The sequence below is a fragment of the Venustampulla echinocandica genome (assembly GCF_003357145.1).
Source record: "Venustampulla echinocandica strain BP 5553 chromosome Unknown scaffold_4, whole genome shotgun sequence".
In the NCBI taxonomy this organism is placed as follows: Eukaryota; Fungi; Ascomycota; class Leotiomycetes; order Helotiales; family Pleuroascaceae; genus Venustampulla; species Venustampulla echinocandica.
In genome coordinates this window covers 193,959-207,816 of record NW_022474209.1, presented here as the reverse complement: position 1 = coordinate 207,816, position 13,858 = coordinate 193,959, and the positions used below count along the sequence as shown (strand labels likewise).

General features: G+C 48.0%; 4 protein-coding genes across 4 annotated transcripts; 2 read left to right on the top strand and 2 right to left on the bottom strand.

Annotated features, from left to right (window-relative positions):
- Positions 1-948: 948 nt before the first annotated feature.
- On the top strand, positions 949-4,974 carry BP5553_06355 (p-loop containing nucleoside triphosphate hydrolase; the record flags this gene model as incomplete). The annotated part of the gene is made up of 3 exons (XM_032014978.1): positions 949-3,046; positions 3,120-3,518; positions 3,680-4,974. 3 exons carry the CDS (start codon positions 949-951, stop codon positions 4,972-4,974), a joined length of 3,792 nt encoding a protein of 1,263 aa, XP_031868399.1.
- Positions 4,975-7,063: 2,089 nt separating this feature from the next.
- Positions 7,064-7,688, bottom strand: BP5553_06354 (uncharacterized protein; the record flags this gene model as incomplete). Its single annotated transcript, XM_032014977.1, has 2 exons — positions 7,064-7,573; positions 7,638-7,688. The coding sequence occupies 2 exons, from the start codon at positions 7,686-7,688 to the stop codon at positions 7,064-7,066; spliced, it is 561 nt and encodes a 186-aa protein (XP_031868398.1).
- Positions 7,689-8,560: 872 nt separating this feature from the next.
- Positions 8,561-11,912, top strand: BP5553_06353 (uncharacterized protein; the record flags this gene model as incomplete). The annotated part of the gene is made up of 3 exons (XM_032014976.1): positions 8,561-8,593; positions 8,653-8,749; positions 8,815-11,912. 3 exons carry the CDS (start codon positions 8,561-8,563, stop codon positions 11,910-11,912), a joined length of 3,228 nt encoding a protein of 1,075 aa, XP_031868397.1.
- A 210-nt stretch (positions 11,913-12,122) lies between these two features.
- BP5553_06352 (Uncharacterized protein) lies at positions 12,123-13,816 on the bottom strand (the record flags this gene model as incomplete). The annotated part of the gene is made up of 3 exons (XM_032014975.1): positions 12,123-13,361; positions 13,427-13,622; positions 13,674-13,816. 3 exons carry the CDS (start codon positions 13,814-13,816, stop codon positions 12,123-12,125), a joined length of 1,578 nt encoding a protein of 525 aa, XP_031868396.1.
- Between the last annotated feature and the right edge of the window lie 42 nt (positions 13,817-13,858).

Genomic DNA, 13,858 nt, shown 5'->3' with positions numbered 1-13,858 from the left:
CCCCTTTTCTACTTCAACCTCCTCGTCCATCATGAATTAATCCATAACAAACAACTCTCCCATCAATATCCATTCACTAGACATTCTACTTTACATAGCTGCACGCCAGCTTCGAATTCTTTCCCAGGGTTTTGCCACAGGCTAAGGGTCCTCTTACCGGGCTACCGCAGTATGATATTCGCCACTCCATGTCTCATCACCGTCGCATGCACGCCCTCTCGCCACTTTAAGCCTTCAGCCCTCCATATAACGGGGTTCTCGAACGCCATGGCCCGTCCCGCGCCTTATCTCGAGGCTCTGCGGGATATTCTGGCCTTTCGGGGCCGTTTCAGCTGAGCTACCAAAACTGGAGAAATGCACCCCCATATGAATGTGGCTGCTCACTAAAAGTCGAAGAAAGCCCAAAATCTGTCCTAATCGGGCTCCATGGCGCCCTTGCACATGATGTGGCTAGGTGTATAATTTTGTTTTCAAAATATTGCATCCCTAGAACGGGAATTATGAGGCTCAAGTGATTCTAGTCAGCCCCGTCTCATTTTCCTTCCCCCATTTTGGACCCTGTCGACCACGAGTTGCTGTTGCTGTAGATAGCGTCTAGCCATGGCCATGTCTCCACCGGATTTCCCCGTGCTTTATGGCTTCTCTTTCGAGAGCCGGAAGGAACTCCATACCACTATTAATAGAAACATATGGCTATCTTGAAGAAAGAAGCTCGTCTTGTGGCGCTTTCCATTTTCAGGCCTGCTGCCCCTTGTGCAAGGGCCACGACGTCCATTGCCAGCGATACACCGAAGGCGTGGCGCACGAAGAATGGGGCAGCACTGATTGGGGGCTCGCCGATTATGGTCCCTATACTGCGCCAGCTGGAATAAATGGCATATGGTACCCATTCTCCGGTTCTGCAACAGCAGCATTTAACGATACCGACTCAGCTGGAGTACCTTCAAGATGTCGGACAGTATCACCCATCGTCCAGCCTTAGGCCATGTGGCTGCAATTGGCACCCTCTACGATGCAAGAAATGACACTTTTTTACCCCGTTCCCTATTCACTGGCCAGCTCCCGGCCGATGCTATCGTTCGGGGTGATATTTCCAAGAAGACTGTTAATGTCAATTATGTCGACTCCTACAAGGTCAGATTTCAGGAGATGGGCCTCAGTACTGAACTCAGCGCAAGTATCTTGGCTGGCCTTGTCCCTGTTGGTGGATCTGGTCATTACCTGAGCGAAGAGCGGGACAGCAATTACATCCTACTGGCGGCCCTGCACCACAAAATTACCACTGTTCAAGAGAGTTTGAATCTCATGAGCAGCGGCATGAGGTCTTGCCTTGGCATTACATCTCTTTCGACCAAAGAAGCCACTCACGTAGTGACTGAGATTGAATGGGGCGCCCAGAGTTTTATTACCGCTCGCCATCGGCTGTTAGGCAATGTAGAAAGATCCATCGTCGAGCAACGCTTCCAAGCCCAAGTCAAAACATTCGAAGAAAGTATCACGGCGCCTGTTCATAGCGTTCATGGAAACGACCACGGGGGAATGGGGGCGGATCTCCCGCTCGAAATAACCGCATACGGTGACATTCTCGCTGATAATGGCATCAGAATGCACGATTTCCAAGAGGCCAACAACTTTCTTGGCCTTATTCCTCAAAATATCAAACATGAGAATGGCGGTAAGGGGACGCCGGTCACCTACAAACTTGTCCCTGTTGGAATGCTTCCCATGTTCCTCCCAATCCAAGTTCAAGTCGATAGCACGGTAACGCCCCCTAGCGCAGATTGCCTTCAACGATTCGTTCTACTATTCGACCAAATTCGGGCCGGGCAACAAAGAATGAACGACTATCATTCTTTTGTTAGAAGGCATAAACTCTATATTCCAGACGATCATGTCCGATCTGTTGAGGAGCGCATAAGCGCTATGAAAAGTGCCGAAACACATCTCAAGTCCAGTTATGCACGTGTCTTACAGAATGCCAGATCTGGAGTCGATGATCCTGGGAAGGTCTGGGATCTACTTAAAGACCCTAGCGTCGAGAAGTTCTCTCCTCAAAGCATTACAGATATAACGGAAAGCCACCGCGAGAAGGTTGAGTTAATACAGATGATGGTGGCCAATGGCGCGAGTTATATTGGCTACAATGATCTAGATGTGGATCGGGAGCTTGCTAAAGTCCGTGGGATTGATGCCTATGTCTTCGCCTTTTCTCAAACCGCCATGAAGGACAAGAACTCATGGGACGGGAATAAAAAGCTGTTGTTCGACCTGCTCACTGATCGGAGCTCCAGAAAGTTCGTCGCCATCGTTGACTATGATGCAAGAAAAAAGACTCTGGAGACATCACGCATCTCTCATTTCCGGGACAGGAAAGAAGTCGTCGGTGACTTGCTTGACCACCGAAAGTTTTTGGCCGAGAAATCCTTTGCTCGATATGCACAGGGCACCCTTGATACAGAGGTCACTCAAAAACCGTTAAAGCGAAGATTCGTCAAAATTGCTTGTCCTAGTTCGCGCTGCCAGCAGAACGGAGAGCAAGATTGGGTCTGCTTCCAGTGCCACGCGCCGCTTGAATATGGCTTTTCCGATCCTTACATATACTGCGACTGCGGCCGGAGCCAGTATAGCAATTACCAGTTCAAGTGCAGCAGTCAGCAGCATGGACCTGGTTTTGAACAGTACGACCAACAAGTCTTGAATGCACTACTGAATAGCCTCACTGCACGCGACAATTTGAATATCTTGATTTTGGGAGAGACTGGGGTTGGCAAATCGACGTTCATCAATGCATTTGTCAACTACCTCACGTTTGAGACCCTTGACGAAGCCATGAAGTCAGAAGGGCTCAACTGGGTTATACCATGCTCGTTCTCCACCCAGATTATGGACAGGACAAATCCCGATAGCAAGATCGAACAAAAGAAAATTGTGGTTGGGTCCCGTGCCGATGAGAAAGACGGCAGCAAGGGTGCCTCCGCAACTCAGGAGACGACTGTTTATCCAGTGACAATTGGAACAACCACTATTCGCTTGATTGATACTCCTGGTGGGTAGACCCATTGTTCCCATCCTTCTCCTTTACTTCTCAGAGCGCTAATTGACGATATTACTCGATATAGGTATTGGTGACACCCGTGGTCTTGAATTTGACAAGAAAAATATGGCCGACATCCTAGCCACCCTAAGCAACTACGAAGAGCTGCATGGAATTCTTATTCTGCTCAAGTCAAATAATGCGCGGCTGACAACAATGTTCAGCTTTTGCGTAAAAGAGTTGCTAACGCACTTGCATCGTGACTCAGCGAGGAATATGGCCTTCGGCTTCACAAATACCCGCATCTCGAACTACACTCCAGGCGACACATTTGGATCCCTTGAGACCTTACTTAATCAGCACCCTGATGTTGGATTGTCGCTGTCGATTCATACAACCTATTGCTTTGACTCGGAAAGTTTCCGCTACCTAGCAGCTTACAAAATGAATGTCCCAATGGATAACTTTGAAGACTTTCGCCGCAGTAGGTACCATTGGTCTCTTCAAATATATCACTCCTAGCCCTAAAACAATTCTATATTCTCCATGATATTCTCTGTATATACTGGGATGCTATTATTTACTTCTTTGGCAACTCCGCGGGCTATTTCAAGACTTACATATGCTAACTCTTCTGCGACATAGGCTGGGGCCATTCAAGGCAAGAAGCAAATCGTCTCCTGGATCACTTTCAGTCTCAAACGCCCCACCTGGTCCAGAGCACGATAAGCCTCAACAGCAGTCGCGAAGTGATCACGCAGTTGACAGTGCCTATGACTGAGATATCGCAACTCATCAACAGGAACATAGCAATAGCTGAAGACAAGATACAGGAGCTGAAGGATCACCGGCTGAAAGGCGACGATCTTAGGAAGCGCCTTCATGTATCAAAGGTGCAGTACAACCCACAGCCGCTCTCCAAACCAAGAACTGTCTGCTGTGACACTTCTTGCACTGAATACAGAGCCGACGGAAATCAAGAAGATAAGTCGATCACCGTGTACAAGTCACATTGCCACGCTGTATGCTATCTCACGGATGTCGCTGCAGACGTACGATCGCACCCAGGTCTGATTCACTGCGCAGCGTTCAGCGGGTCAAACTATTGCACTCATTGTTCCCATCATTGGCAGGAGCATATGCATATCCTATACGAGTTGCATGAGCAACCGGGGACGGTGACAGATCTCGAGATCGAAAAGCAGTTGAAAGATCATGCCGATGATATCACGCTGAGACAAACGGCAATTACCAACACCGACCAGCTTGTCAACGAGTACAAGAATGAGCATGCACAAATCCAGGAAGCTGCCGCGCAGTTCGGCTTATTCCTGAAGAAATGGTCGATCACAGGCGGTTATAATGATGCCACGCTTGAGTATCTTGACATTCTGATCAAAGAAGAAGAGGGCAAAGTGGGCGCTGGAGGAAGCAAAAAGAAGCTCAACGCATTACTCCTAGATCGCGCTAAGCATGTGGAAATTGTCAAAATATTGGAACACAATATGAAATACGATCCCAATGCTCGGCTTTTGAACGAACAAGAAGTCGACGCCTTAGTCAGGAAACTATACAACTTGAAGCATTTCGGCAAAAATCTGCGAAAAGTCAAACAGGCCATCACAGCCGCGCATGAGGCAACATATCGAGAACGGCCGTACCGAGTCAAGAACTCTCGCGGCAGGCCACGCAGTCACTTCAAGCCGACCGACATCTCTCATGGTATACCAAATGCCATTGTTGGTCGAATTCAACAATCCCTTCCTTCGCGGCCTCAAACCTGGCTGAATTCCACCACACCGAAGACGACATATCAGGAGGTTATATATGGCGCTACACCTGGTACACCAGTTGGGGGATCTGGAAATTCAAGCCAACTTTCCCAACAGAAGAAAGTGGCATCAGCTAAATCCGCCGTGCGTGGCTGGTTCAAGAGTTAATTTTCGTATTTCCGAGTATTATGGGCTATTTTTACGTATTTGGGATGTGTAATGGATCAAACGAGAAGGACTATTTTTGATTTATATTTTGTCGGTTTTTAACGAGTGGTTATGTAGTAGCGTTACTCTGCTTTCAGTTGTCGAAATGAGGAAGTTCTAGATATTTAGTTATCTAATGAGACAATTCCTCGACTATATTTTATATGCGTTTCAACGTCATTTACTGGAGGTATATGTTCCTTTTTTATGACAAACTCATAGAACCATCCCCTCAGCTTTAGCATTTCTATCCGTACTACGAGTTCAAGTGGCTCAAAGTACTCTCTTAAATTCATGGTTTAAGGTTCCACCACAGGATACCATGCCTCCTAAATAACGCGCCCAAATTTAGAGCCTCGAAGTTCCTGCAAAACCGTCAATATAGCTACTGGTGGAAATTTATTTTCTCGTCAGTGTCACCGAAGCTATATTATATCCATAATCTGAATTGTTCTTCCTGTCGTCTTCTACCTATTCCCAGGCACATTTGACTACGTATATTTGCCTTCAATAACATGTGAGCTGGAGACTACAAGTAGCGAGAAGGCGTTACCAGCCTTGGTCTTCAATGCCCGAACCTACGCACCAAACTCCTTGTGGCTCAGAGAAAGATTTCCGGGCATCTGCTGGTTCATCGACGAAGGCAAGATGCCCTACTCCAAAATCCCCGAGTTCGAGATTCTCAAGGAAGCTGTTGCAGCAAGAAGGTCAAAGTTGTACTAGAGTTCCTGTCTACTAGTTTCGGAATCCAGAAGAAGGAGAATTTTGTCTTCATAGTTACCTCCGGCAGCAGGTCATTCAAGGAAGAAGGCGGAACATCGCTACAAAACCTTCATCATGTTGCCTTGGTCGCGGGATGTTAGAGAGTCCGATAAGACCCACCAGTTGGAGATCATAGCCTTCAGACAATCCGGGGATAGAACTATTACAAATTGCTATTTCAATTATCCGACTGTTGTCATTCCAGCCTTTGTTGTCAGTAACTACATTGTTGCCATTTACACCCCTTGTCTACGAGACAATATATTAGATTAGCTATAACGTCCAGCAAGCTCACTCATCCCGCAACGTTTTACCTTCACAGCCTAAGGAGACGGGTCCCCAGAAATAATGTGAGGACCATGGTGCCTTGGAGTTCTTTCCGGTATTGGCAATTTTCTGCAGAGACTGGGCGCTGAAAACAGTTAGTTGGTAATCAATGAAGTATGATACGGTCTCCCAGCCTCGCACTCCAGAATCTAACCTTAATTCCCCATTACTCGTTGAAACCATGGTAAGTCAACCTCAATACCGCAATATTGCCTTGCCATTCTTGAGGTTGCAACAAATAAGTATTTTGTAAAGGACTGTTTGCATCCTGTACAGTATACCCGATCGAATAATGGGAGGCGCGCAGATTTAGATTGATTGACGGCCTAGGTCATATTAGCGTTGTTTGTTGAGCAGTTAGAGCCTACCGTCTACAGCCATGGCATTTTCTGTGCCATCTGCGATGTGAAGGGAGAGATTCAAGCTTGACGTTACAACCATAACGTATATCGGTACCAAGAACCCCTCCCGACTCAAATTTTTGATAAATCGACTCAATAATTCTCTGCCGGCGTGTTAGGATACGGGGAGACAAAGGAAAACGGTGATTTGTCACCGATGTATAATACCCAGCATATAGAGGGCCCACCCACCCCTCCCTTACCGCCAGCCATCCTAGAGCAACTACTCGCCTTTTCACTCGACTATAGCACCATTGACATCCTTGCACTCGTATATGCACTTGTCCAAGTCGATCGCAGCGATATTAGTAGGGGCATATAAATTCCAATAGTTTGATAATCATAGCTCGAAAAAATATGGTGTGTAAGCGTCTGACAACGGTTATTATGGACATCGTCGGGAAGATACCAGCGATGAGGCGGAGATAGATACATCTTCTATTTTCTAAGGTAATGTTATATGCTTAGAGTTGCGGGTTGGGGGACGGTAGACGTAATCGGAAATTCCAAGATCGCAATTCCTGTATGTTGAGAGCATTGGATTTTGGCCAATTTTCGGGCTATACCTCCTTATCCACTAAAGCCATTTGCTCTCTAAAGAAATCAGCCTCCTTCCTCATCTCCTCTGGAGATCTTGGTTTCCTATGCTCATCCTCAATTCTAGGGAATATCCCTTCTTGGACCGGCCGACTTCGATCCCACAAACCGCCACCAACATTTCCCTCCTCAGTCTGCAGCCTATCATATATCTCATCGCCCTCTGTTGAGTCCTTAGTCCTGGGGATTATGTGGCAGTGAAGGTGTGCAACGGTTTGTCCTGCCCATTTCCCGTCCTGAACCGTGATGTTGAAGCTGCCATCTTCCACTTTTCCGACTGTGCTCCCACCCCCAAAATATTCCCTAGCTAGCATTCTCTGTACTTTCTGCACAGTTGTGAAAAGATCTGTGACCTCATCAGGCTTAAGATCTGTCAATCGCTTGGCTGGTCGATGAGGAATAACTAGCACGTGACCCGGCAGGATGGGCTTGATGTTCACAAGAGCATAGCACAGAGGGGTGTTGTAGAAGACCTTGGAGCTTGTCAGCGCTTGCTATCTCCTGGATTCCAAGTGTTTATCTCGAAAGTTGCGTTACCTGGTCAGTGACCTCGAATGGGCCGAAATGGATGAGGTTCTTGGAACTCATAGTACGGATGTGACGGGAGGGAAATAGTGAAGTCGCAAAAGGTGAGCGGGATATCATATCATAATAGCATCTAGTTATTCGCCGCTAAAAAGATATCGCTTAATGAACGAGAATCTAAACCGATTAACAAACTCTGTCCAGGTGATGATGAAGATTAGGATGGATCGATTGAGGCGACGTTGGGCATCTGGCCGTAGGCGAGAGTGTTACAGGGTTGTTTATCCAGCATATCATTGTTAATCTGACACTTATCCTACGCAGTACTCGATTACTGAAGAGCGCAAACAATAAGTAATCAACTCAACTAACCCTTAATGTTTTTTTTAAATAAGCTACGAGACCCTAAAGACTAATAATAACAATTTAGGGCTTAGACGAAGCATGTATGGCATAAATTCCAATATAAACCTTGCGGTGATGGGCTCACTCGCCTAATATTAAGGGGCTACACCTCACCTTTTGTATCGTTGTATAAATAGTCGAATAAGGAATTCTGGGTAACAACTAGCGACAGGGTGTTGGGAGCACTGGTCTAGTGGTAAATGTATTGCGGTTCAGTCTCGCAAACAACAACCACCGAATCCTGCCTCTAACAGTAAAGCGGGCTTAGCCCCCCCGGATGAACTGCCAGAGATAACCAAGGTCAAAGCCTCTGTATCCCGACCTGAGTTTCTCGGTATCCTAGCCTTAACGGGTCAGGATATTTCTTTTGCACTTTTCCCTTAATGTGAGGTTATTTTATTTTTATTTTATTGCACTACCGGTTGCAATTCGGCTAGCGTTGAGAGGGTGTGACTTCGCGACCTTTATAAGTCGCGTATGCGAGGGGCTCAAGGTCAGACCGCGTCGACATTCAATCAACCAACCATGCCATGGCCACCATAACACCCATTGAGGGCCGGACAGTGAGTTTGGTTCTGTTATTGCATTTAGAGATCTACTTTACTGACAGACTGTATTAAAGGTACACCAAATCCAGTCCGGCCAAGTCATCGTCGACTTATGCTCCGTTGTCAAGGAGCTCGTGGAGAACAGCCTTGATGCAGGCGCAACAAGTATTGGTAGGTCGAGGCAGAGCATGGCAAAGGCAAACTTGGAATGCGCGTATTGAAACTAACTACCTTAGATGTCCGCTTTAAGAACCAAGGGCTAGAGTCTATTGAGGTCCAGGATAATGGCGACGGCATCTCCCCGCACAATTACGAGACAATTGCACTCAAACATCACACCTCCAAGCTCGCCACATACTCGGACCTCTCGACGCTTCAAACATTTGGCTTTCGCGGCGAAGCTTTATCCTCGCTCTGCGCCCTCTCCAATTTCACTATCACAACATGCATGGCAGCCGATGCACCGAAAGGTACGAAGCTAGAGTTCGAGGTTTCGGGAAAGTTGAAAGGAACAAGCGTTGTGGCTGCGCAGAAGGGGACCATGGTATCTGTGGAGAACCTCTTCAACAACCTCCCAGTCAGACGCCGAGAGTTGGAACGAAACATAAAGCGGGAATGGAGCCGAGTGGTAGGGGTTTTGGGCCAGTATGCATGTATACAGACGGGCATAAAGTTCACAGTCACACAGCAGGCTGGGAAGGGCAAGAAGACAGTCCTATTTTCTACCAAAGGAAACCGAACCACACGAGAGAACATTGTGAACGTTTTCGGGGCCAAAACCCTTACCGCATTAGTTCCTTTGGGCTTGAACCTGGAGCTAGAGCCTACAAGTGCCCCAAGCCAGAGGTGGTTGACGCAGGAGGATGGAGAAAAGAAGAACATTCGAATTGTAGGGCATATTTCACGTCCAGCCTCTGGTGAAGGCCGACAGACTCCGGACAGACAGATGTTCTTCGTCAACGGACGGCCTTGTGGACTGCCGCAGGTTGCCAAAGCCTTCAATGAGGTCTACAAGTCCTACAATGCAGCTCAATCCCCGTTTATCTTTGCAAATATCGAACTCGATACCCATTTGTATGATGTTAATGTCAGTCCTGATAAAAGGACGATTCTATTGCATGATCAGACACGGATGTTGGATAGTTTGAAGGAGGCCCTGACTGCCCTTTTTGACTCTCAAGACTATACCGTACCTGTTTCACAGCTGCCGACACAGAAGCAGCCATCATATAAGCAGCTTACAATCAGCCGAGAGAACGCCTCAGCAGCAAAGGCGCCAACGATCCAACGAGCCACCTCAGTCTCGTCCGGGGGCGAGAGTTCGGAGGACGATACAAGAGGGTCAAAACGGAGGCAAAACTCTGAAGATGATAGTACACGCGATCCCAAGTCGCATAGGTCTAGGGCCACGGCTGCTCCCCAGACATCGACGGGCCAAGACCGTGAAGCTGTCACCTCAATTTCAACCTGGGCCGAAAGGGATGTACAAGAGCGGACGGAAGTGGAGATCCAAGCACCCAGAGCCGCAGGTGCCGTTGCTGGCCCCTCGAAAGGGAAGCAAAGGCTTATCGAGAAACTCGGAAAGGAAACCGAACAATCACCGGCTGATGTACCTGATGATGTCTCTGAGGATCCAGAGAGTTCGGTTGCCGCTAGCCAATCCTCTGATACTCCGGCTTCATATAAGCTTCCGATCGCCGTAGCTGATTTCAACCAGCGAATTGTTGAGTTACAAACACTCGAGAGCCCTGCTGCGAGAACAGGCATTCAAAACGAACCCGAGTCTCCAATACCTGCCCTTCCATCACCTTCGAAGCCAGTTTCTTCAGTGTCAAGCCGATTTTCGAACAGTGCGAGGTCCCATAGGCCTCCACCACAACAAGCAACAATAACTATTGGAGACCATACAATAACTAGTTCAATTGGAACTCCATGCCCGAAAAGGCCTCGAATTCACGATGGGCCAAGTATGTCTCACAGTGCTCACCTCGACCATGTTAAAAAAGGGTCGGTCCCGACTTTTGGCAGCCGCCTGACTCAACGATTTGCAGCTGCTGGGGCAGGGGCAGCAAATCCCCCTTCGTCCGATGAAGACGAAATTGAGGATGGAGGTGCAGATGTGCTACAATCGCCACAATCTCCAGTAATCCCATCACCTGGATCTAATGAAGATAATGCCATGGAGGAAACGACTCAACCCGATGGGGAAGCGAGTGATCTTGTCGAAGAGGGGCTTGAGTCTGCGCCACTCGATTCAGATGCAGAAGAAGATGAATATATCGATGACAGCGAGAAAAAGGCCCGCGAGGAGGCAAAGGTGCAGAAAATGATTCAAGCAGCAGAAGATACAGCAAGCATGCCATCGGAGGCCAATACCATGCGAGCAAAAACACTGCTCAAAGGCGGCTCCCGGAAGAAAGACAGTACTGTCAGCCTAGTGAAACCTATGAACATTACTGTATCAGGTGTTGAGCAACAACTTCGTTCTTTGAGCCAGATCCTTTCGTCGTACGACGAGTCAACGGCCCCTAACACAGAAACCGAAGCGTTAGACTCTGATAATGCCGAAGAGAAGCTATCTCTAACAATCTCCAAGCCTGACTTTGCTAAAATGAGGGTCATTGGTCAATTCAACCTCGGTTTTATACTCGCTACCAGAGCTTCTGAGAAGAAGCAACAGGGTGGAGCTGTCAGGGCAGATGATCTATTCATCATCGACCAACACGCATCCGACGAAAAATACAACTTCGAACGCCTCCAATCGACAACCATAGTCCAATCCCAGCGCCTCGTCCACCCTAAAACCCTAGATCTCACAGCGCTGGAAGAAGAAATCGTAATAGAGAATTCCAAAGCGCTCGAGACAAATGGGTTTATCGTCACAGTCGACCAGTCGGGTGATTCGCCGATTGGCCAAAGATGCCAACTGGTCAGTCTACCACTAAGTCGCGAAACGACTTTCTCACTCCAAGACCTAGACGAGCTGCTGGCGCTACTCACAGAGCACCCTTCGGGATCTGTTCCCCGTCCATCTAAAGTCCGCAAGATGTTCGCGATGAGAGCTTGTAGGAGTAGTATTATGATTGGCAAGACGCTTACGCATAAGCAGATGGGGAACGTGGTGAGACATATGGGTGAAATTGATAGGCCGTGGAATTGCCCACATGGAAGGCCGACTATGAGACATTTGTGCGGCTTGGGAGTTTGGGATGAACTGGGCTGGAGGGAAGGGGATGAGCCGGATGGCGGAAAGGGGGCAACTACGGATTGGGCGGCGTATATTAAGTCACACCGCGAGGGTTCGGCATCTGAATCAGAGCCGGAATCATCTTAGAGAAGGGTTGGAAGGATATGTTCGTCAAATTAGACGCAAATCTGACATATATTTCCATATTTGTACAGATAATCTACGTCCTAGATACCCAATCAACACTATAATCATTTTCATCATCTCCAGTTCCCAATTGCAACCCATCCTGTACTCCAAAACAGTATATATCCGAAAATTCAAAAACTCCCAAAGTAACCATCCAGAATATATCCATTAAATCCCGCTCACTTTCCTAAACCTGGTCCCCCATCCATTCGCACTCCCACCAAGACCTTCTTCCGCAATCTTTCCACTGGCATCCCTAGCCCGAAACCCAGATTTCTTACTCAAGAAGTCATTCCCAGAAGATGCTTGTCTAGTATTCCCGCTTACTATAACAGGTGGAGTTGCGGGTTTCAAATCCCCGTAATATCTCGACTTGAAGCCAGACTCCCGAAGTGGCTCTAGCGATACCTCGCGCTCAGAAGACATGTCTGCAATATCTCCACTACCACGGTTCTTGCTGATCTCCGTGAGGGGAGAGTCGCGATTTATATTGTAGCTGTGGCGCGGAGTCGGTGGGTTAGCTTCCAATGGGTTGGGAAGACCAACCCCCAAGTCTTCGGAGCCGTATTGTTGGTGGAGTGGCTGGTAGTTTCCTTTTCGTGGGGACGAGCTCCGTGTACGGGGCTTACTGAGCGAGTCAGAGGTGTACCATCCTCCAGCCATATCCGACACAGGGCGTGAGGAGCGATGCGACCCCGTTTCTGAAAGGGGAATTTCCTGGTAAGAGGCGCGTTTTGGGGGCGTGGGAGGACCGTATCCGGAGGCTCGTTTGAGATCTACTACGGAGGAACGTGGTGAGTTGGAAACTGCTTGGTATTGTCGACTAGGGAGATCGTTGCGGGAGTCTCGAGATGGTGGGGGTGTTGATTTGTAGGTCGAGGAAGAATTGGTGGACTGAGTACGTGTGTGAAAGAACGGCATGGAGGGCGGCCGTGACAAATCCTCATATGTTGCTCCCGAGCTTCGTTTGCTTTCTAGTGGTGTAGACAATCGCTTTTCAGACATGGTGGTCACCGTTGACATTGATGACTTGTTGCGCTTGTGGCGGGATGTTAGATTGTCTTCCAACGGGTTCATATCGGGCGGTAGACTGGTGATTCTGCGGAAGGTGACTGCAAGATATATTGAAATTATCAGAGATATCAGATGCAAACCCGCTCCAACAGTTGAGCAGTAGAATACCACCTTGGCGAAGGTGGGCGTCAAAGATTGATCGTCCAATATGATCTTCCAGGAGGATTGGCGGGTGCTCGCCGCAAGGGCGCCAAATGCATAAAATGGTAATATGGATGCGTCGAAAAATGCTGCAAATAACATATATGACATTGAAGATGCGGGAGTCCGTCCCGATGCCTTTCGAGATAAGTGGTATATGCCGTATATAGTGTGGAGGATTGCGATACCAGGCTATAGACAAATACGTGTCAGTTCGTTTCTTTAGACTTGGAACAGCCTTCAGCGGCATAGCATACCACAATCCGCAGAGCCCAACCAACAGAATCCTCAACTCCTCTGACCATAATCATCATGGCCAGTAGTCCGCCTGCAGATAGTAGTTCAAAGCATCGCAGGGCCAGCTGCAATACCCTCGTCCATTTGATCCATTTCTTAATGGATCTCTTCATAGGGGACGCATTAATGTTTCCATAGGGAAGGATCAGAAACGAACTATGCACGATTAGCAGAGTTACATCTCTTGGATTGGAAGAACCAGCTTACTCTGGGTGCTGGTTGAACGAGACCAGAGGTCCATCTTGCTTTGGACGTGGGGCTTTGGGAGTACGGCTCGCGCGAGTGACGGCCTTAGGGTCGAATGCCTTTTCCCTAATGGGATCGTAGAGAAATGGAGGTCTGGCACCCATTCTTGCGAAAGAGACAGTATATCTTGAGCTTAGTCCAAAAGC